The sequence below is a fragment of the Carlito syrichta genome, unplaced genomic scaffold (genome assembly GCF_000164805.1).
Source record: "Carlito syrichta isolate Samal-C Ts95f unplaced genomic scaffold, Tarsius_syrichta-2.0.1 Scaffold307028, whole genome shotgun sequence".
NCBI lineage: Eukaryota > Metazoa > Chordata > Mammalia > Primates > Tarsiidae > Carlito > Carlito syrichta.
Window position 1 is genome coordinate 221,644 of NW_007251124.1, and position 24,760 is coordinate 246,403.

The 24,760-nt window shown below is 39.9% G+C and overlaps 1 protein-coding gene across 1 annotated transcript; it reads left to right on the plus strand.

Moving 5' to 3' along the window:
* The first annotated feature begins 1,788 nt into the window (after positions 1-1,788).
* PGBD1 (piggyBac transposable element derived 1) lies at positions 1,789-20,253 on the plus strand. The gene is made up of 6 exons (XM_021715369.1): positions 1,789-2,288; positions 4,127-4,283; positions 9,173-9,261; positions 15,226-15,352; positions 16,040-16,136; positions 18,421-20,253. Exons 1-6 carry the CDS (start codon positions 1,890-1,892, stop codon positions 19,976-19,978), a joined length of 2,427 nt encoding a protein of 808 aa, XP_021571044.1. The 5' UTR covers positions 1,789-1,889; the 3' UTR covers positions 19,979-20,253.
* Positions 20,254-24,760: the final 4,507 nt, after the last annotated feature.

A 24,760-nucleotide genomic window follows, 5' to 3' on the forward strand; every position in this document is an offset into this window, starting at 1 on the left:
TATGCAGACATAAACCCCTGTTCTCAAGAAGCAGGGGTGGGGTGGGGTGAGGGTGATCTGTAATACCAATTGGAGAGAGATGGGGGTGAGTGGGTGCAGTGCAGTTTTCTCTGAGAACACCCCCATCTCTTCCTGTGTGGCTTAGACAACAGAACAGTTGTTCCTGTCTGCACATGAAGTTTGGGTGTGGCCTGGGAAGGCTTTACATAGGCATTTGCACTAGCCTTGGGAATTTCCCGTTAGAAGGGTGGTCCTTCTTGTAAACTATAAAGTGGGTGGACCAAATTTGTGTGACATGCGGAGTTTGGGAAGACCATGGCCGTTTTGAAGGTAAAAACTATGTCTTTTATTCCAGAGTTAGCTTTATGCCTGGAAATTAATGAGGTATTCCATAAATGTTTACTGAGTGACAAACTATTAAAACCCAGTAAAGATCAGATCTTGTGGAGTTTGAATTTAGTTCAATGAGGAGTAATTACAGTTTTTTATGTCTGGGAGATATGTTGAATTTGGTGGGAGCTGTGCTTTAGGAAATATTAATTCGATAATGCTGGGGGGTGTGAGGGAGTCAGGCAGGAATACCACAGAGAAAATTATTGTAAGAGCAAATGAAAATGTACATAAGGGAATAAAAAGGAAGGAAGGCTGCAAGAGGCATTTTAAAGAATTGACTGGACTCACAGTAATTGTATTTAGGGAATGGTTTTATAGCAATGCAATGGAAGTTGATGGTAATGCCGGTAGAAATGGAGAAATACAGAATGAGCACAACTTTGAGAAACTTTGATTTCAGTTTTAGATATGTTGAAATTATAGTGCAATAGAGGCCCACAGCTGCTGGCATTTCAAGATATAGGTTTGGAGTGTGAAAGGCAAGTTGGAGCCAGACAGGGATTTGAGTCTTCTTGGCATAGAAATATATTGAAATTGTGACTAACAAGATCACAAAAGGAAAAAGTGAAGAGAGAAGAACTTGATTCATATTTCAGTTATATATCGTTTCAGTTATATACTGTTGCATCAAAAATAAAATTCTTATATCAGTGACTGAAAATAACCTCAGCTTATTATTTCTCAGGATTCTGTGGGTTGACTGGGCAGTTCTACTGCTGATCTCACCCGAAGTTAATCATATAGCTGCATTCAGCTGGTGAATCATCTGGGATCTAGGCCCACCTGGGCTTTAGCTTGAGCATCTTGGTTCTCATCCAAATGACCACTCTGTGTGGCTAGTTTGGGCTTCCCCACAGCATGGGAGCCTTGTGATAGTGTGTTAAGGGATACAGGAGCACTTCCTCTTAAAATGTCATTTCTGCCATATTTTATTGCTCAAAGCAAGTAATAGGCCAGCACAGATTCAAGGGAAGGAAAAATAGATTCCACCCCTTGTTGAAGTTTGTCAAAATCTCATCACAAAAAGCATTTGAGGATAGGAGACTTTGGAAACAATCTACCACACCTACATTTAAAGTGGAATATTCAGTGAGAAATTCACAGACACAGATGACCTTTGAAACTGTATTATTTGTTCATGAAGGCAACCATGTGGCTCCTCAATGGGTAAAATTATCCCTTCTCCCCAGCTAAAGTGTAAGCTGCTCAAGCATTCGTAATTGTTAGCCTTTCTTCCCCCATATCCTACATCCCTTACCTACCTCTGGACTCAACTCCTTTAGTGTCCAAAATATACTTCTCATTCATTTCACTGACAGTAGAAGCAAACAGGCTTAGCTTTTGCTGTTACAGAGGGAACAAAAATATCAGTAGGTTACATAGAGTTTGAAGCTCTTGTAATTTGCAAATTACTGATCAATTCTTATGCCTCAGATGTAAATTTCTAAACATCAGCCCCCAGTTAAGTGAATCTTTTTCTAGCCTCTAAGCTCAAAATGTATGAACAGGCCCTGTCAGGCCCTGTTCCTGAAAATGAAGATGGCCTTGTGAAAGTGAAGGAGGAAGATCCCACCTGGGAGCAGGTGTGCAACTCACAAGAGGGCAGCTCCCACACTCAGGAACTTTGCCGCCTGCGCTTTCGGCAGTTCTGCTACCAAGAGGTTCTTGGGCCCCGTGAGGCTCTGGCCCAACTCCGAGAACTTTGCCATGAATGGCTGAGGCCAGAGATGCACACTAAGGAGCAGATCCTGGAGCTGCTGGTGCTGGAGCAGTTCCTAATCATCCTGCCTGAAGAACTCCAGGCCTCTGTGAAGTCATGTCCTCTGGAGAGTGGGGAGGAGGCAGTGACAGTGTTGGAGAACTTAAATACAAGAAGTGGAGACAAAGGTCAGCAGGTGAGAGGAGAACGTGTATGGTGTGGGAGAAGAAAGAGAAACATTTATCTGTTAATTCTCAACTTTTTTTTTTTTTTGAGTTGGTGTCTCACTCTCACCCAATCTAGAGTGCTGTGGCTACCCCAGTGCCGACCTGCTGGGCACCGGTGATCCTTCTGCCTCAGCCTTCCAAGTAGCCAGAACTACAGGCGCGTACTACTACACCGGCTAATTTTTTATTTATTGTAGAGACAAGGTCTGTCAAGTTCCCCGGGCTGGTCTCGAACCCACAGGCTCAGGCAATCCACTTGCCACGGCCTCCCAAAGTGCTGAGATTACAGGCTGAGCCACCGAGCCCAGCCTTCAACTTTTTATTTTGAAGTAATTTATAACTTACAGAAGTATGGAGAGAGTAGTTTAGAGAACCCCTATATACTCTTCACCCATATTACCCAGTTGTTAACATTTGTCCGTGATGTGTCCCCCTCATGGTGTACACTTGTACACAAGCAAATACATTTTCCCTCTTTCTCTTTGTATGCATATGTATATGGATACACACATACGTGCACACACATACGTACACACACATACAGTATTTTTTCCTCAAACCATTTGAGTGTTAGTTATAGACGTTATGTCTCCTTACCTCTAAACACGTCAGTGTGTATTTCTGCAGAACAAGAACATTCTTTTATATAGCCAGAATACAGTGATCAAGTTTAAGGAAGTTAAAATTGTTATGGTACTATCATATAACACTAATTCCTTAGTCAAATCTTGTCCCGGTAGTGTTCTTTATGTAGTTTTTCCCTAATCCAGGATACAAGCCAGCATGACACATTGCAGTTAGTTGCCATGTCTTTATGTTTGTGAATCTGAAGTAGTTGTTCAGCCTTTCTTTGTCATAACATTGTTATTTTTGAAGAGTACAGCCCGGTGTTTTTGGCTTTTTTTTAAGAGAATGTCCCCAATTTGGGTTTCTCTTATATTTTCTCATGATTAGATCCAGGTTGTACATTTTGGCTAGAATGTCACAAAGATAATGTTGTGTTCTCCTTAGTACATGACTTCAGGAGGTGCATGGTGATGGTTTGTCCCATTACTCATGAGGTTATGGTGGTATTTGTCAGATGTCTTCACTAGAAAGTTGCCATTTATCTCTTGGTAATTTCTTTTTCTTTTTCTTTTTCTTTTTTGAGTTGGAGTCTCACTCTGTTGCCCAGGGTGGAGTGCAGTGGCATACTCACAGCCACCCCAGCATCGATGTGCTGGGCTCCAGCGATCCTTCCGCCTCAGCCTTCCAGGTAGCTGTGACTACAGGCATGCGCTACCACACCTGGCTAGTTTTTTGTTTATTGTGGAGATGAGGTCTTGCCAAGTTGCCCGGGCTGGTCTTGAACCCGCAGGCTCAGGCAATCCACTTGTCTCAGTCTCCCAAAATGCTAGGATTACAGGCCGAACCACCAAGGCTGGCCCTCTTTGTAAGTTCTAAGGAATTTTGGGGAGACATTTTGAGACAGAATACATATTCTATTTCTTATTAAACTTTCACCAACTAGTTTAAACATCCATCTGTTTTTTGTTTCTGTTTTTTTGTTTTTGTTTTTCTGGGCAGGGACCCTTTGGCTCTCTTGTCAGGTTTGTTTATTGCTGTATCCCTAGCATGTAGAACAGGGTTTGACTTTTAGAAGGCATGCAGTCCATATTTGCCAAATGAATGGGTGTCTCTGTCTTACTTACTGCTTCTTTAAAGGGTTAAATGGGATTTGACCTATGTTCCCTTGGAGAAGTCCCTAATAGCTATTTGTTCTAGTTCCCACTAGGATGCCTTATCAAGGAAAATCTCTTGTCTCCAGGCCTCTGTCTACATTCAGAGACAGGACATGCACCTAATGGTGACAGAATATCAAGGAGTTTCTTTGGAGCATCAGAGCCTCCAGCTCCTGCCTGGTACAACCACCCTGAAGTGTGAGCCTCCACAGCTTCCCCAAGAGAACCCCCAAGAAATGAGTGGTAAGTGCCAGAGGGTGAGTTTAGTGAGGACACTACGAGTTGGCCACTGACGGTTGCATGATTTTTTAGCAAAAACTTGTTTATCTGTGTGAGCAAGTATTTGAATACATCTTAAAATGATTATCACAAGCTAATTAACATATTCATCATCTCATCTCACAGTTACCGTGTGTGTGTGTGTGTGTGTGTGTGTGTGTGTGTGTGTGTATTAAGAATACCTAAGATCTGTTCTCAGCAAACTTAAGGTATACAATACATTATTACTAAATATAGTCACCATGCTGTATGTTAGATCTACAGAAGTTGTAACTGCAAGTTCGTACATTTTGACCATCATCAAGTTCTGCTTTTTTGTCTAGCCCTGTATATAAACAAATCTTTAAAAATATAGAATCATAAAATGTTAGAATTCTAAGACCTTCTTATCCATCACCCTCAGTTAATAGTTATGAAATCGAAAACTCAAAGAGTTTGAATAACTTGCTCAGGATTAACAGGGGCAGAGCCTTTTAGAAGTTAAGCCTCTTGATCTTTCACCAAAACTCTTTCTTGCCACATGTCTGTATTCTACATTTGTGGATGTTTTAAATATGCAATGGTGGCTTTCCACAAATTTCCACATCCTTTCTCCTATAGTAATATTTTCTTACTCTCTGCTTTATAATTTTTCAATCATTTTAAATACAGCTTTAGGTTTAAACAGGTTATCTTTTTCACTTCACTTGAAATTTATCCTCCTTTGTACATAGCTCTCTCATTTTCCATATTCAGGCTTTACCTCAGATATAAAGTGTCCCATAACCTGTTGATTATATTTCAGCTCTGTAGAGGCCTCTGGCAGTATGATAAGCCAGGAAAAGAATGCAGAGTCTGGTCTGCAGTCTGTAGACTCACTGAAGAGAGTGGACAAAAGTATATAGAAAATACAAAGAGGAGATCTTAAAACTCTGTAGAGGAATATTTTTAACCTTTGTGGGGAGGGAGTACTTGCATTTTTCCCCCCAAATTTGTTGAAAGCTATTGACTCTCTTTCCTGGAAAATACATGACCACAAAAAAATTCTATACATTATTTTATGGGTTTGGTTTACCAGTCACATTATTGATCTGTGAATATTGATATTTAGTAAGTACAGAATAAGTGGTTCATATAATGATATGAGGACAATGGAGGGAGATAAAATGCATAGAGCTTAATTATTATGATATTTATCCTTTGCAGCATAAATAGAACTTGATATTTCCCTACCTACATGGCTGAAGACATTTAGAGGTGGTAGGGAAGCCCTATAATCTTGGGTGTTAGAAAAGTTTTCCAGAGGGATAAGCCTGGCATTGAGCATTGAGGGTTCACAGTATTTGGAATGGAGCAAAAATAGGGTAAACATTCCCATTTATGAGCTGATCAACATGTAACTGCTAGAAGTGATTTTATTTTATTTTGATTGAAAAAGGAAGAGGGATAATCAAGAGTGGAAGTTATCAGAATGGTGATGGTAATTGACAAATAGCAGTCATAGGGTATAAGATTCTTTAATGCAAGTAAATGTTGAAAAATTGCATGAGATGACTCATAGAACTGGACTTCAGCATGATGGGCAGATGGATAGTTTCTCTTGGTCCTTAAGTTTCCCATGAGGGTGCACCACTGCAATAGTATGTGTAAAGGGGATAAAGATACTCTCTGATTGCTCAGAAGGTATACCTTGTCATTCTGAAGGTCTTTTTATATTCTCTTAGGCCCTCCTAAATTTTCTGGAGACTCTGCCTGCCTGCCTAGTAGTTATAATTGCAGCACATTTCTCCAGGTTACCTGAGACAAGATGAATGGAAGATCAGTTTTCCAGGCATAACTGCATTCCCTCCTGTGTTGGTATTTTCAAGGAGTTAGTAAGTCAACCAACATGGCTAGAGGGTAGAGTTTGTTTAAGGAAAGATTGAGGAGAGAATGGGAAGGTCAGTTGGGCCATATTATGGAGGTCTTTAAATTCAAACCAAGAAGTGTGGACTTTATTATTAAAAAGTTGAGTGGCCTTGAAGCCTTTTTTTTTTAAATAAAAAAATGCATTGTGTTATTTGTGTGTGTGTGGTATTTCACTCTCACCTGTCATGAAATACTGAATTTTAAATGAAAATTCTTGATTGTTTTATTTTTGCCAGACTCTTAATAATTGTGATTGATTCTTAATGTCAGACACATTATTAAGTGGTTAGAAATATTGAGAGAAATAGAAGAGACCTTGAGATATCTTCTGGTTCACTGCACCTTAGGCCCATTTTCTCCTGTTCTGTCTTTGTCAGAGAGTAACAGCAGTGTGTCAGTGGTGTTCATAGTGAACTTTCATATGCTTGAAAATGTTCTGCCCCTTTCCCAGACTTAACTCAGGTTCTTCTACCTCAGGAGCAAATACAAGATCTTATCTGATAGTTGCTCTCCCAGATTTTCTGTTGCTTTTGATCTGTTTTCTCACTGCATTATAGCTTTACCTTCTTTCATTTCTGTTGCTACTTTTTCTCAACTTAGCTCTTTTTGAATCAGCAGACCTGTTTTATCTTATACTGTGCTTTTTAGGCTGTCTGGTTTGGTGTGTATGTATTGTTGAAAGGTATATAGTATCAGTGAATCAGGGGCAAGGCTGTTTTGTTTTTTTTTTTTTTTCCAGCAAGCTTTATTCTCTCTAGAAATGAAACAACAGCAATACAAAGTTGCCATTGTGATCCACTGTATCCAGGGCAAAGAAAAGTGATGCTATGTTCTTTGCTATATTTTGGATTATAATTACCATATGGGCTTTTCAGTTGGTGATTTTGTGCTTCTTATATTGTTGCCTATCTTAAAAATTAATAATATATTACCTCACGTGAAGTGTTGCAGTTTATAGAGCGCTTTTGTGTTCATTATCTCATCTAATCTTCATTAATCTTGTAAAGTGAATTGTATTCTCTCTGTTGTACAGATAAGGAATTGGAGGCTTAGACTGTGTCAGGCCCAAGGTCACACTGTAACTGTAATCTGGTTATTTTAAACATCAAATTACTTTATATCTGTATTATATTTTCTTAGTCAAGCCATAAACACATTCAGAGCAAAAGCTGTAGCTTGTATCTCTCTCCTTTGTACCAAGACCACTGTTGTGCATACATCAGTGTTCAATTAGTGTTTGATACTGATATTTTGGCTCCTGCTGAGATTAGGTCTTCTCATTTCCTTTGAGTGTTTTCTGGCCTTTAATTCTTCTCCTGACCATTCTCTCTACCTGTCAGCTCTATCTGTGGCCTCATTGTATGGAACTCCCTCCTTATATTCAGATATTTCAGAGCTATCTCATCCAGAAAGTCCCACCCTCACCCCAACCATGGTTGGGCAATTAAAAGAGAGAACTCTAGCTACTCTGAGAATTTCTGAAGAAACAGCTCTTCACCCCATAGTCAGTGTTCAAATGTGAAAAGTTCACAAGTGAAGCATGCCTGATCATAGAGTCTCATCAGACAAGTAAATCCGACCTCTGATTTTGTAGCGTTCAAGGTGCCTCTTCTTAGCTCAAGATGGTCTGTGCAATCACCTCCTCCCATTATCCATGGAACACTATTTTTTGTTGCCTTGAATTTTAGATGCTTAGGCATTAGAGCAATTTTAGGAAAAGTCAGTAGTACAGGTTTTTTACATTATAATATGGTATTGTGATATCTGAATGGTTGTGATTCCTACCTTCATTTTGCGTACCTCAGTAGCAGGCTAGTGCTTTGCTGGAGACCAGCAGCTTTGAGCCTCAGTTCTTAGCTCCTGTTGGAACTGAAAGTGTTCACTTTCTACCCTGAGCGGTCAGAGCTGAACCTTGAGGCTATGAAAATATGCCTGCCTTTGTTGTGTTGGTAGCTATAGCAGCCCAGATCTCAGTATTGTCATTCATGGTAGAAACAAGAGTGCATGATGCTCTGAGGTGGGAACTGGGGCCTGGAAGAACCACTTTGTAACACACATACCCGTATTCTGGTGTTCTGCAACTGAGAGAAACATTACCTCAGAAGGAAGAGAGTCCAGAAAGAAAAGTTACAGAAAAAAAGAAGGAATTCTAGAGGTTTGAATCCCAACTCTGCCACCTGCCAACTGTGTGACCCGAGCAAGTTATTTAATAGGTCATTCAGTTAGTCAGTCAGTCAGTCAACAATTATCTGTTTGACTTTTGTGTGTACTTTGTACTTAGCAATGATCTTTCTGAATCTGCCTATGATAGATGGAGGCAATAATTTGGACTTTAATGATTATTGTGAGAATTGGAAATAATCTTTTAAGTAACAACACCATAGTGGGCATTGTTCAGTCATCCACCATTTTGATTATTGATTCCTTTGGGATCAGTACCTCCTAACATGGCAGATTCTCAAAGGTTCTAGCTCATGGCTAATACATTTCTTCTCTTTATTTTCTTATATCTTTGTTTTCCTGCCTCTCTCTTCATCTTCTTTTCTGCTTTCCTGTTTCTCCATTGCCTTGTCTCTCTGTACTCCATGTCTTTTCTTTCATCTTTTGTTTTTGTGTCCTCTGCATGATCTTTTCTTTACCACCATCTTCTTCTTCCCCCTCTTTATTTTTGTCTGTGATTTTTACTTTTTATTTATATGTCTAAAAGTGTGTCACTATAAAGTACCTTCAGAATTCATAAACTCCACCCAATTTTGTGGATAAGAGACCTTAAGGTTTTAGAATTTTAAAATTCCTGGCAGAATTAAAGCAGTTGTGATGCTCTGTCTCAGACAGTAAGATCTAAGTCTTAGTTCTTGGATGTTTAACAAACATAAGCAGTTTGGGGGGAAGGGCTACGTCCCCAAAAAGGGTATTCCTAAAGGTCATTGTGTCTCACTTATTACTCTTGTCTTCTTTTTCTACAGGGCCTATTCCCCAGGGACCAGCCCATCTCCAGGAAGAAAGCCCTAGAGACAAGGCAGCAGTGCTCGAGTTCCACCCAACCAGGTGCCAGGTGAGCAGGATGTCTGGACTTATAGGAATTTCAGTAGCAACCCTCTTTCTCCCTGACCACCTGTTTCTTGCCCTTTTCTTGGCTCACATTCATCGCCCTGAGGGCCTTTTGGGTGGCACAGTCCCTCTGCCTGCACCTTTTCACAGAATATCACAGACCATATTGTATCATCCAGGGAGCTTGTATTGGCTACATACCATTGCCTCATTTCATATTATGTTTAGGAGGCCTGTCCAAATCTCAAGGTGTGGGAGTGAGGGTGGAGTTAGGCCCTTGTTTCAGCAAGTGCCTCCACTCATTTGATACTGAGTGACTGATTTTTTCTCTTTTGGAGTTTCTGGTTTATCTCCTCAGCCTGAGAACCAGGACCTTTTCTCATACTTCTTTAAAGTCTCAGAGCTCAGCACATATCCAATTAATGTTTGGTGATGATAATGGAAATTCTATATATCCAGGGTAAAACTTCACATCTTCTTCACAAAATGTACTCTGGTTTTTTGTTTTGTTTGTTTTTTGGTTTTTGTTTTTTTAATTCTCTAAGTGGTTCATTCGTTTTTCTAGTCATTTAGTTTTAAAAAATGAAGTCTTTCCCATTTAAGTCCTTTTGCACACTGCTGTCACATCAGTTTTCTCAAGACACTGTTATCACAGGGTTCCCTTCTTGCTCAGTCCTTTTCTGTGAGCTCCAACTGGGTCTTAATCCCATCAGACCCAGTGCCTCCTGTTCTTAACAAATACTTTACCTTACTGGAAAGAAAGTGTATAGAAAATAAAACATACTTATGTATGCTTTTAAAAAATCAACATAATTACCTTAAATGTAATATAATGCTATTATGTAGAAACAACAAAAAAGGAATTTACTAAAAAAAAAGTATTCTAAAATACAAATGCTTAGAACATGATTATATCTAAGGAAATAACAAAGTAGTTAGGTGTTTGCACTGATGTATAATTAATAAGTTCAAATTAAGGAGGAATAAAGATATCAGAAGTTCAGGAAAATCAAAGGGCAGAAGTGTGGGTGGACAATGTAATGAAATCTAGTATTTAATCAAAGAATACAAGACTAGACAGAGAAAGAAAGAAAGAATCTTAATTGAAGTAGGGATGAAATGTTATAGATTGAAATCTTATGTTTCCCCAAAAGATGTTGAAGTCCTAACCCCCAAGTGAATGTGACCTGACTTGGAAATAGCATCTATCTTAGTACGTTTTGTGTTGCTATAATAAAGTAGTGGAGACAGGGTAATTTACAAAGGTATAAAATAAACTGGTAAAATTAACTACATGGACAAACCCAGAATGCTTGATGACTGTAATGATAATGTGTAATCTACTCACAACAATGCCTTGAAACCCAAAAGCCAAACTGATAAAACAATAATGGAATCCAGAATGATAAGTCACACCCATAATCCCAGCACTTTGGGAGGCTGAGTCAGGAGGATTACCAGAGGCCAGGAATTCAAGTTCAGCCTGGGCAACATAGTGAGACTCCATCTCTACAAAAAAAATTTTTTAATTAGCTGGGTGTGGGGATGCCAGCTTGCAGTTCCAGCTACTCAGGAGGCTGAGGTGGGAGGATCACATGAGCCTAGACATTTGAGTTATAGTGAGCTATGCATTCAGCCTGAGTGACATAGTGAGACCATGTCTCCAAATACAAATAAACAACCAAACAAACAGTAATAGCTAGAGCAACCTGTTAAGAGATAGGTAGTATAAAAAAATATAAATTGAGACAACTAAAAGTCAAGATGTGCAGGGAGGTAGAGTTTAAGTGTATAATTTTTTTCTGTTTTTGTCTTTGTTTCTACTCTTGTATTTGTGATCTAAGACATATCATCATCTCAAAATAACTTGCTATATCTATAATGTGTTTTCTTTTTTGTTTGTTTTTGTTTTTGGTTTTGGTTTTGGTTTTTTTTTGAGTTGGAGTCTCACTCTGTCACCCAGACTGGAGTGCAGTGGCCGCTCCCGGCCACCGCAGCCTCCACCTGCTGGGCTCTGGCGATCCTTCCGCCTCAGTACAATGTCTAGGCTCATGTGATCCTCCCACCTCAGCCTGTACTTCCAAGTAGCTGGAACTACAGGCCGCACTACCACGCCCGGCTGATTTTTTGATTTATTGTAGAGATGAGGTCTCACTGCCCAGGCGGGTCTCGAACCCGCGGGCTCAGGCAATCCACTCACCTTAGCCTCCCAAAGACGCGGGATTACAGGCTGAGCCACCGAGCCCAGCTATAATGTGTTTTCTTAAACCTCATGGTAACCACAGTGCAAAAATCTATAATCTACTAAAAAGGGAAAGCAACAAATTAAACCATATTACAAAAGAATATAACCTCAGAGAAAGACAGGAAGGAAGGAGGAGAGAGAAGTCTCAAAAGAATCAGAAAACAAACAACAGATAGCAGTAGTAAATCCTTAATTATTGATAATAACACAATGTAAATGGTTTCAATCCTCTAATTAAAAGGCCTAGTGTAACTGAGTAGATAAAAAAACAAGACACAACTAAACTGCCTTTTGTTGTTGCTGTTGTTTTTGTTTTTTGTTTAGTTGGGGTCTCACTCTGTAGCCCAGGTTGCTGGAGTGCTGTGCACTTTCATGGCTCACTGCAGCCTTGACCTCCTGGGCTCAAGCAATCCTTCTGCCGCAGCTTCCTTAGTAGCTGGCACTACAGGCAAGTGCCACCATGCCCCGCTAATTTTTTAAAATATGTTTTTTGAAGACGAGGTCTCACTATATTGCCAAGGCTGATCTGGAATTCCTAAGCTCAAGCAATCCTCTTGTTTCAGGCTCCCAAAGTGCTAGGATTTCAGGTGTGAGCCACCATGCCCAGCCATCATTCAAAATATTTTTGCTTATTGACAGTGTACTTAGTCATCAAAGAGCTTTGATGGAGATGTGCAAAGAGTTTAATGTTGTTATCATACCTGCTAACAATCCCTATTCTGTAGCCCGGGGATCAATGAGTGAGTTTAACTTTGAAGTCTTATCATTTAAGAAATACAGTCTAAAGTCTATAGCTGCCATAGATAGTAATTCCTTTGATGGATCTGGCAAAGTAAATTGAAAATCTTCTGGAAAGGACTCATCATTCTAGATGCCACTAAAAAACATTCATGATTCAAGGGAGAAGGTCAAAATAACAGGAATTTTGAAGAAGTTGGTTCTAATCATTGTGGATGACTTTGAGGGATTCAAGACTTCAGTGGAGGAAGTAACTGCAGATATCATAGAAATAGCAAAAGAACTATAAATAAAAGTGGAGCCTTAAGTTGTGACAGAATTGCTGCAATCTCATGATAGAACTTGAATAGATGAGGAGTTGCTTTTTATGGATTAGCAAAGAAGGTGGTTTCTTGAGATGGTACTTACGCCTGCTGAAGATGCTTATGAATGTTGTTGAAATGACAATAAACTGAGTTGATAAAGCAGTGACAGGGTTTGAGAGGATTGGTTTCAATTTTGAAAGAAGTTCTACTATGAATAAAATGCTATCAAACAGCATTGCATACTACAGAGAAACCTTTTTGTGAAAGAATCAATCGGTGCAGCAAACTTTACTGTTGTCTCATTTTAAAGAATTGCCATATCCATCCCAGCCTTTAGCAATTACCACCCTGATCAGTCAGCAGCAATCAGAATTGAGGCAAGCCCCTCCACCAGCAAAAAGATTAAAATTATCTAAAGGCTCAGGTGATTGTTAAGCATTTTTTAACAATAAGGTATTTTTTAATTAACATATTTTTTAAAGACATAATTCTTTTTTACACTTAATGGACTAATTTATTTATTTTAGAGATGTAGGGTACAAGTGGGGATTTACTACATAAGTAGGTTGCATGCAGGTGAAATTTGGGCTTCTAACTGACCCTCTTTCTCCCTGATAGTGGACCAGGTACCCAGTGTGTTGCCACATGCCCCCCTCCCTCCTCCTTCACTCCATCAGCAGTGCCCAGGGTCTGTTGATCCCACCCTTGTGCTAGTGTGACCGGTGATCAGGGCCCACTTATGAGTGAGAACATGCAGTATTCAGTTCTTTGTATCTGTGTTAGTTCACTTGATAGGGTCTCCAACTGCATCCAAGTTGCTGCAAAGGCCGTGATTTTGTTCTTCTTTATGGCTGCATAGTATTCCATCATGTACATGGACCACATTTTCTTTATCCAGTTCACTTTCAGTGATCATCTGGGTTGGTTCCATGTTTTTGCTGTTGTGAATAGTATTGCAGTAAACATGTGTGTACAAGTGTCTTTTTGGTAGAGCGATTTATATTTCTCTGGGTATATTCTCAGAAGAGGGATTGCTTGATTGTATGGAAGCTCAATTGTTGTTCTTTGAGAAATTGCCACACCACTTTCCACAGAGGCTGAACTAGTTTACATTCCCACTAACAGTGCAGATGCATCCCCTTTTCTCCACAGCTGCACCAGTACCTGTTGTTGTTGTTGTTTTTAACTTATGAATGATGACCATCCTTACCAGTGTTCATTTTATAGTTTTGATTGGCATTTCTCTGATGATTCATGAGGCTGAGCATTGGCTCATGTTAAATATAACTTTTATATGCACTAGAAAGCCAAAGAATTCATGTGACTTGCTTTATTGTGATATTTACTTTTATTGAAATATTTGCTTTATTGCTGTGGTCTGGAACCAAACCTATAATATTTCTGCATTTAAATGAGGTGGCTGTGTTTAAATGAGGTAGGCTTTTTAATGACCAAAATTATGTTCTGTTTGCAGTTTGGGATGGGGTGATGATGAGTTAAAAAGAAAGTATCTTCTGTCTTGAAACACCCTCATTGTCAAAATAGACATTAGGTCTGTAAAAGACTGGCACTGCATACTTTTACAGGCAATGGGAAAGAGAAGGTAGATTTGAAAATGAAACAGAAAATCAAGAGGTTAACAAAAAGCCATTTGATAGACCTAAGGGGACAGTGTCAAGATAGAAAACCACAGACAACCCCCAAAATAATTCTGTATATATTTTTTCAGCCTATGTATCTTGCCATTGCTAGCTTTGAAATTTTTTTATTTTTGAGTCGGCATCTCACTTTGTCATCTTGGCTTACCACGGTCTCCCAACTCCTGGGCTCAGGCAATCCTTCTGCCTCAGTCTCCTGAGTAACTGGGACTATAGGTGTGTGCCACCACACTCGGCTTATTTTTTGATTTTGTAGAGACAAGGTCTAGCTATGTTGTCTAGGCTGGAATCAAACTTCTGGGCTCAAGCAATTCTCCCACTTTGGCCTCCCAAAGTACTAGGATTACAGGCATGAGTTACCACACCTGGTCTGAAGTATTTTAAAACAATATTTATTCGCGAAATTCAGTGAGATTTCTGCATTTATATTAGGTTCCAAGTTTGTTAAAAGGAGTCTCAATATTTCTCTATATCTAATCAATTTGATTGCATTTGCAGTAACTACAGTATTACATTGAAATGTTGTTCAATCAAATACATAGTAGAAAATGTGATAAAACAGCATGTAGAACAGTCTGAAGGAGTCATCTTTTTTGACAATATCTTTATTCCATGTGAGTTTCCTTCTCTGTAATGTTCATGAGTTACTGATTTATTCAACATCCTATAAAACTCTTGAGGATTCTTAGACTTAAGTGCTGCTGATTTATATTGATTGTAGGTTTGGTTCAGTAGGACACTCAAAAGTCCTACAGGCTGTGGGACAGTTCTTTGTAGTGTGAAACTGTCCCATACGATGCAGGAAGTGGCATCTCTGGCCTCACCCTCTGAATGGCATTGGCATAAAGTGGTGGTAGACATTATTGTTATAACCAGAAAGGTTTCCACAAATTTACAGAATGCTTTAAGGGTCTGGTACCACTGATCTGTAATGTGCTATTCAACACCTTTCACAATCAAATCCCTTATCCTTATCACTGTAAAAACTAAAAGGCACATTTTGTGTGTGTGTGTCTTTTTAGACATCACTGAAGACTGAGGAGGAAACAGCCCAGGTCTGTGCCACCGAGGAGTGGCCACATCTGAGTCTAGTTCAGAGGAACCTCTGTCGGAACTCAGCTCAGGAGATTACAAGCCTCAGTCTGATGAGTAAGCACAGGCCTCTTGTTGGTCCCCTGTGTGTGCCTTTCTATCACTAACCCTGATTTGGTCCCAGGGAGCCAATATTTTCTACAGAAATTTTCAAACCATATTTTCACACCCTCCCTTTCCTTTCTTCTGTTTCTGTCTCCGGACTTCTCTCAGCCCATATCATTTTGCATCCTTCCCAGTCACATATTCTTCTGTTGCTCATCACCCAGCTTATTTATTCTTGTGTTATCTTCTCTGATCATCCCTTCCTATCCCCTGATTTCCTCAGCAACTCCTTTGCATCTCTTCCCTATTAAGGATTCCAGATAACTTGAACATGTCAAATACCCCTTCATACTTAGAAGTCCCATGAATCCCTCTGCCTAATCCCTTCTTTACCTCAGAGGAAGTTATCTTCACTCTCTGAGAATGCTACTCTTCATATTTAATTTTCTTTAAATGTGTCCTACCCTATTGGACCCTCACCCCACTTGGGCTTTGGTACCCTAATTGACTTTTTAAAAAATAATTTTCCACACTGTGCCAAATTTGTAGGATTCCGAAACTGCGCACACCTGAGGCACCAGTTGATTTTTTTGTTTGTTTGTTTTACCTTGAAACATCTATTCCCTACTTTGGAGGTTGTTTTTGTCAAAATTGAAAAAAAAACCAAATAACATTTAAGTCATTAATATATTATTTTAGCTGAAGAAATTGTAACTAAAGATGGATTGTTTAATGCAAAGCAAGAAACTTCTGAAGAAATGGAACAAGGTGGGGAAGACTCAGGAATGCCCAACAGGTGAGTGTCCATGGTCCTGAGAGGATCAAATCCTACAGACATATGAAGAAGTTGGAATGGAATCAGAGAAACCAGTTGATCAAAAGTCTGCTTCCCTGGAATAATATAAGAGTCATTCTCACTTCTGTGATCATGGAGGCCCCATGACAAGATGACCTATTGAAAACTGTCAATATACAATAATTATACAAAACCTTCAGCTGGCACATGGTTGCCTCCAAGAATCCTATCCCAACCCAGTCTGTCCTGCTTGATCACTCTCCACTGGGTTCCTTTATGTTTTGAAAGAGCAATGGAGAAGCCAGAAGGCAGAGAATTTAGATGAGAGTAAGGATTGCAAGTGAAGCTGCCGTGACAGTTAAGAAATATCAGAGCCAGAAGAGGACTTTGTAGGACAATTAATGTGCAGGTTGAGCATCCTAAATTTGAAATCTGAAATGCTTCAAAATCCAGAACTTTTTGAGTGCTACAAGATGCTCCAAAGAAATGCTCATTGGAGCATTTTGGATTTCAAATCTTTGGTGAGGAATACTCAACTGGTATAATGGAAATATTCCAAAATTCAAAACAATTCAAAATCTGAAACACTCCTGGTCCCAGGCATTTCATATAAAGGGTAATAAACCTGTATTTTCAACTTCCACTAGGAGACCCAAACAATGAGTAGTTCAAGAGGAAAGTAGCTGATGAAGGAAAAATTAATGAAAGTAGTAGGCACTTCATGAGTGTTGGTTATGGGAATGAATGTGCAACATGATACTCCTACAGCAGAAAGGCAGCAACCAAATCAAAAGCAGAGAGTTACCTTCTGATGAGGCCATTGAGTCCTCAGAAACTTGAGAAAACTGGAGAAAGGAAACAAAATGGGATAATTAAGCTAAGTGCAGAGCAGGGTATGGGAATTCTCCTTATTGACATTTGTTTATCTTAGGGAACAGGGAGATAAAATAAAAAAAAATTAAAAAAAAGAGAAGTGAATTTTTCATTACAATAGCGAGGACTGAGCCAGGCCTCACTAAAAATAATGTTCAATAACAGAGCAGAGTTATACAACTGGAGAATAGAAATCTACTGTTGTGTATTTAGCATCAGGTAACTGAAACCATGACTCATAGTACCTATAAGAATAAAGACACTTTATTGCTTCATATTACAAAAACTCTGATAGCAGACTATTTCCGGTTGGTGCAGTAGCTTAACCAAGATGCCAAAGATTTAGCCCCCTACCCACTGTCCCCTTGCACTCCTTCTCTAGTCCTCCTCCTCCACCCCCACCTACTATCGTACCTCAGTCTTTTTCCCCATTTTCCACTCCCATTTTCTTCCTTCACAATATTGGGCTTAATGGCTTGGAGTTTAAATCTCAGCAGTAAAAAGACTCAATGTGATCAAGGAATGTCACTGAAGTTGTGGATGTTTTGAATACATTCAGACATTGAAGACACCCAGGATGATAAATGCCTTAAGAAAATAGATATATGTAGTGTCAATTATATTAAAATATACTCTTTTCACTTTATCCCCCATATGTCTTCTAAAACTCAACTAGTTTACCAAAAGGACACTAGTAAATAAAATGCAAATATCTAGAAACAAAAAGGAAGTTTGTGTAAAATAGTGATGACTGAACCAAGTAACTTTAGCTTACTTCTTTGTAAACTCCATTGATGTCATCCAAGTTCAATGAGTTGTTTCTTTTTTGTTTCTCCCAAGAGTAGTATGCCCACTAGATGAAAGTAGAACTAGCAGAAGCTAAGTCGTTCCATGTTCAGAAATTCTGTGACAGGTATGAGGAGGCCCAATAAATAATAAGCTCTTTTCTTGTCCAATTGACGGAAACACAGGAGGAGTAAAACAGATGGTTCTGGAAACTTCAACTTTATTGCTGACAGGTGCCAAATAAAACTAGATAAAGCAGCTCAGAGGCAGCGCTAAACAGGCTCATACTGGCAGCTGAGTGTAGCAGATGTTTCCCTGCATAAGCCTACCAGATGCAACTTGGGGCAAAAAGGAGCATAGGGTGTCTGCATCCTGCTCCTAAAGAGGACAGAGAGAGGGGCTGCACTAAGGATGCCCAGTTCTTTCTGCTAGATTCAAGTTACATCTTGAGGAACAAGGGAGAGGCCAAAAATGTTAAGTCTAGCCAAAGTCCTCCCCATGGAAACATGAGGAGTAAGAAGTAAGTAATCCTCCCATCCCCAAAAGATTTGGCTTCAGCAGATTTATCCTTATGAGAGAGTTTAACTGAGTATTTTTTATAACATATGTTATTTTTTTCCCCCAGAGATTGTACACCCCAGATCTCTTGTAGTACTTCTATCCCTACTGAAAGGACAGTTGTGCATCTGAACACTGTGAAGGACCGTCACCCGGGTGACTTGTGGGCCCGGAAGCACATCTCATCCTTGGAATATGCTGCAGGAGACATTACCCGAAAAGGGAGAAAAAAAGACAAAGCTCGAGTGAGTGAATTGCTCCAAGGCCTTGCATTTTCTGGTGACTCAGATGTGGAGGAAGATAATGAGTCTAAAACCCAGCCTGCTCAAAAGAAGCTAAAGGTGTCATGTGTCCCTGAAAAGAATTGGATCAAAAGAGACATTAAACCCAACTTTCCAAGTTGGTCATCACTGGATTCTGGACTTTTGAATCTCAAGAGTGAAAAATTGAACCCAGTAGAACTCTTTGAGTTATTTTTTGATGATGAAACATTCAACTTGATTGCCAATGAAACCAATAATTATGCCTCTCAGAAAAATGTCAGTTTGGAAGTCACGGTTCGGGAAATTAGGTGTGTGTTTGGTGTCCTGCTTTTGAGTGGATTTGTGAGGCGTCCCAGAAGGGGAATGTATTGGGAAATCTGGGATGCTGACCTGAACCTGGTTAGAGATGCAATTAGAAGAGACAGATTTGAGTTGATTTTCTCATACCTGCATTTTGCAGATAATGGCCACCTAGATCAAAAAGATAAGTTTACAAAATTAAGGCCTCTCATAAAGCAAATGAATAAAAATTTCCTCTTGTATGCTCCTCTAGAAGAATATTATTGCTTTGATAAGTCAATGTGTGAATGCTTTGATAGTGATCAATTCCTAAATGGAAAGCCTGTTAGAATTGGCTATAAAATTTGGTGTGGTACAACCACACAGGGTTATTTGGTTTGGTTTGAACCCTACCAAGAAGAATCAACTATGAAGGCAGATGAGGATCTTGACCTTGGGTTAGGTGGAAGTCTGGTGATGAACTTTGCTGATATTCTTTTAGAGAGAGGTCAATATCCCTATCACCTGTGTTTTGATAGCTTCTTTACAAGTGTCAAATTGGTGTCAGCCTTGAAGAAGAAGGGGGTGAGGGCAACAGGAACAATTCATGAAAACAGGACTGAAAAATGTCCCCTGATGAATGCAGAACATATGAAAAAAATGAAGAGGGGGTATTTCGATTTCCGAGTAGAAGAAAATGATGAGATAATTTTATGTCGTTGGAATGGTGATGGTATTACCAGTCTGTGCTCCAATGCGGTAGGCATAGAACCGGTCAATGACATAAGTTGTTTTGCTGGTGATGAAGAGATCCCTCAGATAAGTCAACCGTCCATAGTTAAAGTGTATGATGAATGCAAGGAAGGTGTAGCTAAATTGAATCAAATTATTTCCAAATATCGGGTGAGGATAAGAAGCAAGAAATGGTACTCAGTTTTGGTGAACTACATCATTGATGTAGCCATGAGCAATGCATGGCAACTACACAGAGCCTGTAACCCGGATACTTCTCTAGACCTCTTGGATTTTCGGAGATGTGTTGCGCATTTCTACTTGGAACATTATGCTGATCTGTCAGATTAAGGCAAATAAAATGGACACAGTGTAGACATTAATAAAACATAGAAAAATGATTGCTACACGTTAGGTTATACTTTCCCAAAGCAAAACTGATGTATGTCATGAAATTATTAAGTAATTAAATGACTAATATTTTAAAAATCAGACATTTATAGAGTTTCAAAGACTATTATAACAAATAATGTTTAAAATTGCAAAAACGTTGAACCCCAGTGGTACCTTTCTCTATGTTAAATTTCATGTCATATACATGGGAAATCATTTATTTGTTGAATTGACTACTTTGTACATTTAAAAAATTAAATCCCCGCTTTAAAAATTTTCTTTGAAGAATGCCATTTTTAAAATGCAGGCAATGTCATAGTAACCATAGAAATGTGCTGAATCCATAGTCCAAAATCTAGACAAAGCCTATGAAATAAGAATGATCTAAACAAAGCACAGGTTGTAAGATCCTAAAGATCTCAACATTGGTGTAAAACTGGATCTGATTGTGTGTAGGTGAGAAGGGTCAGGCATGGATGTTGAAGAAGAATGCTGTAAAGGAGGAACAGAGAATAAGGCAGTGCCTTTGAATATTGAAATGAAAGATGTGTCTTATGGTGACTATGTAAGTTGGCTGCAGAAGTCAAGAGTAAGGAAAACTGAAGAAATTGGGAGCAAATCAGAGTAAGAGTTGATTATGAGAATGAAGGAAAGGATAGCCGTAGAATTAAGTTGACATAGAGCCCATGCAGAAATCACCTAACAAGGTAAGAGTATGAGTCTAGGATTAAGGCCATCAGTGGCAGACAACCCAAGGGGAAATACTTGGAAAAAATGAATGATATGAACTGAGATATCTTAGTATTAGTCACATAAAATCTAATATTGGTTGGTTCATCTAGTAGGTAAAAAGAAAACAGACTCCACATTTCTGTGGGTTGTAGCTACAACAACCTCTTGCTTTTCACATCTTAGCATTTACAATTCCCATTCCTGGCTAGAAGGTGGGTCTCAAGCTTGAATTCTTTCAACAGACATGTCTATTATGTGCATAGTTGTCGTGAAAGTATAAGCCATGTGTAATGGAGTCAGATCCATCTCTTCCACACAAGATGCTCAAGAAAATATAAGTTCAGTATTTCTTGTAGTTGATCTGATATTCTTCATGAAATATATCACTAAGGTGTGTTGGTTTCTGCTTTCAAGTGATGAACTGTCTGGTATCTATATGTATTTACCCACAAAAAGGTATTAATAGGAACATGTTTTGATTAAATGACAAGTGAATGGTGCAGATAGTAATTGCTAATGTAGGCAGAAAACCTTTATAGAATAACCTCTTATTCCACTTTCATTTCTATTCTGATCCCTAAAGCCTTCTTGCCATGCCTACTTGAGGGTTATCAAAGGCTACACTTAATATCTCCCTCCTACTAAATCTTTTCTCCAGCATTCCATAATTAAGTAAATAACATCACACCCACCCAGGTATCAAACTAAACACTTAGATGTCATCTCTGACCCCCATCTTCTATCACATGCCTTCAATCTCTCTTGAATCTATTCATGTCTCTCCACCTCTACCATTACTTTCAGACCAGTTCTGTGAGATTGCCTGACTGCCCACCTCTGCCTCCCTTCCATCCCTCCCACCACGCTCCCCACAAGGCCCTTCTCCAAACAACTTTGACATTCAGCGTTCTAAAGAGCAAAGCTGAGTATGAGCTATACAGAAGGTAGGGACAGTATTTTATGCATAAGCATAAATAGTGGACTATATGTGGATCTTTATACCAGAAAGTCTTTGCATTCCAACTATGTTACGTTGGACAGACTACCTTTCTGAATCTGGCTCATTGTTCTAGAGGCTGGGGAAGGTATTTGCCCCCAAATGAACACAATTCTAAGTGATATATCACTGATGCATATCTGGTCTCCTAGGTTAGATGAAGTTGGATATAGGAGGACAAGATTTGGATGACTTCTGTTTCACAGATGTATATACATTTAACAAAAACGTCTATAGCACTATATATGACTGGTCTGAGAGTTTTATAGACATTAAGTTATTAATATTCCCTGTCTATAAATGAGAAAACAGGTTTAGAGAGGTTAAGTAGCATTTCCAAATTCACATAGTAGTAAGTGGTACAATCTTTGCAGCCATTATTGAGTACCTTTTTTGTTTTATGTTTTTTCTAGTTTTTATTCTTTTTGTACTTCTCTATATAAAGTCCCAAAAAGTCACAGTGCCGAAAAGGTCAACACCTTTGTAACTGTGAAGGGCTGTAGCACAGGAAAGAACAAAGTCTTGCAGATCTGTACCTTACTCTGCCATTGTGCTGAGCATCTATGGTGGTTCTATCAGCTCCACTTTTGTGTTCCTCAAATACTTTTGCTTTACATATTTGTTTTTGTTCTGGGGATGTCCTTTATTAGTCAAACTTTCAGAGAATCTCTTTTGCAATTCTCTTTACCAACCAAAACAGACCTGAAATTTGATATACTACTCAAGATACTCAAGATACTTAGACTACATTGCAACTGGATGGGAACATGTAGCTATCCAAATAGCTGTTTTAAAATGTACTATGTAACAGTGGAATATGAAAGGAGACTTGATGGGAAAAACAAAATAATTTGGGGTGAGAGATGAAGACAAAATGTTGACTTTAAAACTTATGTAGGCCAGGTGTGGTGGCTCATACCTGTAATCCCAGCACTAGGATGTTGAAGCGGAAGAATTGAGTCCAGTAGCCTGGGTAACATAGTGAGGCCTCATCACTACCCCCCCCCAAAAAAAAGAAAATAAAAAAATTAGCAGGGCATGGTGGCACACATCTGTAGTCCTAGCTGCTCTAGAGGGAGGCGGGGATGGGGGGTGGGGGTTGGGGATGATGTCTGAGCCCAAGAGGTCAAAGCTGCAGTAAGCTAATTGTACTACTGCATTCTAGCCTATGCAACAGAGTGAGAGCCCCAACTCAAAAGAAGAAAAACCTATTAGGTAAATTTATACATTAGAAGAGGTCCCAATATCCTTTAGTAATCTCGCTAGCTTCAGGGAACCGTTTCCAACTGAGTCACAAGGCAGTGAGTCTTTAAGGCAGGAAGATTCTTCAAGGCAAGACAAACAAGTCAAGTTTTCCTGCATTCCTCATATTGAAGTATCTGATTAGGGATTCCCTTATTATCAACCAAATACTAAATTAACATCAGTCTAGGCCGGCCTTGGTGGCTCAGCCTGTAATCCCATGCTTTGGGAGCCCACGGGTTCAAGACCCGCCTGGGCAACTTGGCGAGACCTCATCTCTAAAATAAATTTTAAAAAATTAGCCGGGCGTGGTAGCGCGCGCCTATAATTCCGGCTACTTGGAAGGCTGAGGCGGAAGAATCGCCAGAGCCCAGCAGGTTGAGGCTGCGGTGGCCGGGAGCGACCACTGCACTCCAGTCTGGGCGGCAGAGTGAGACTCCAACTCAAAAAAAAAAAAAAAAAAATCAGTCTAGCTTGTATTTGTGCTTAAACATTCTTACATAAGACCTAAACTTAGATTGAACTTTTCCCTTATTTTATACTACAAAATTTGTTCTTTACTGTAGTATAACTCCCCTGCTACTTAGGGCAAAGGAATGTGAGACTTCTTGCCCACATGGAGTTTCTGATGGAAGTCAAAATTCTGAAGGAACGTATTGCCAAATTTAACGTCTCATAAAGTATCTCTCCAGGACACATTTAACAAAGTATTCAGATGAACTAAATCTGTGGCTGTGCTGTATATATATGCCTTCCAAGGTAGGGTCGGTGTCAGTGTCAACGCAAGCTCAAGGTCTGTTTTATTTATCATGCTCCTTACTCCTGACACACTCTCAGTAATATGTGATTACTGCTATCAGTAAAATATGAGTTCCGACAGAAGATATAATTGGTTTTCGCTGCAGCAGATGCGCTTCTGGTATTGACAAGTTCTTAGCTGGGCACTGTGGCTTACACCTGTGATCCCAGCACTTTGGGAGGCTGCAGCGGGAGGATAGCTTGAGGTTAGGAGTTGGAGACCAATCCAGGCAACATAGCGGGTCTTCATCTCTACAAAAATTTTAAAAAAGCATCAAGCTCTTCATTTCTTCTTTCACTGGCTCATTGATTAATCCAAACTTAGATTTTTACCTGAAGAATTTCCATCACTACCAATTAGGTGTGTGTGTGTGTGTGTGTGTGTATTTTTTTCTTTTTCTTTTTCTTTTTAAAAAGGGTTTTCTTTTACTCAGGAAGTGTTGAGCTCTGACTGAAGGCGTAGCCACGCTCACACCGGTGAGACTTCTCGCCCATGTGGCCCCTCGGGTGCTGGAAGTGTTCCGGAAGCTCTGGCTGAAGGTTTCGCCGCGGCCGCATTTGCTTGAATACTTGCGGGTCCCGGAGGAGGATGTCGCTCCTAGTGAAGCGCTGGCGGCAGTCTTCGCTCCCTGGCATCTGCGCTTGGTGCGGACGCACTGGTGAGGTGAGAGGCTGGTCCGGAGGAAGGCGCAGCTGCACGCCCGGAAGCGGAAGCGGAAGCGGCGCTCGGGGCTGTAACTGCGCGGATCTGGAGCAGCACCGCGCTCAGGCTGGAGGCCCGGCCGCAAGCACGCATGCGCAGAGTCGCTCGTGTGCACGCTGCCGGGTGCGTGGTGTGGTGGGAGCGCTGCTCCTAGGTCTTCTTCCTCTCCGCGGCGCACCCGTCCGGCTTTTTCTAGTGTGGATCCTCGGGTGAATATGGTGGTGACTCACGTGAGCCATTTCCCCTGTAGAGTCCCCTTGTGGGTTTG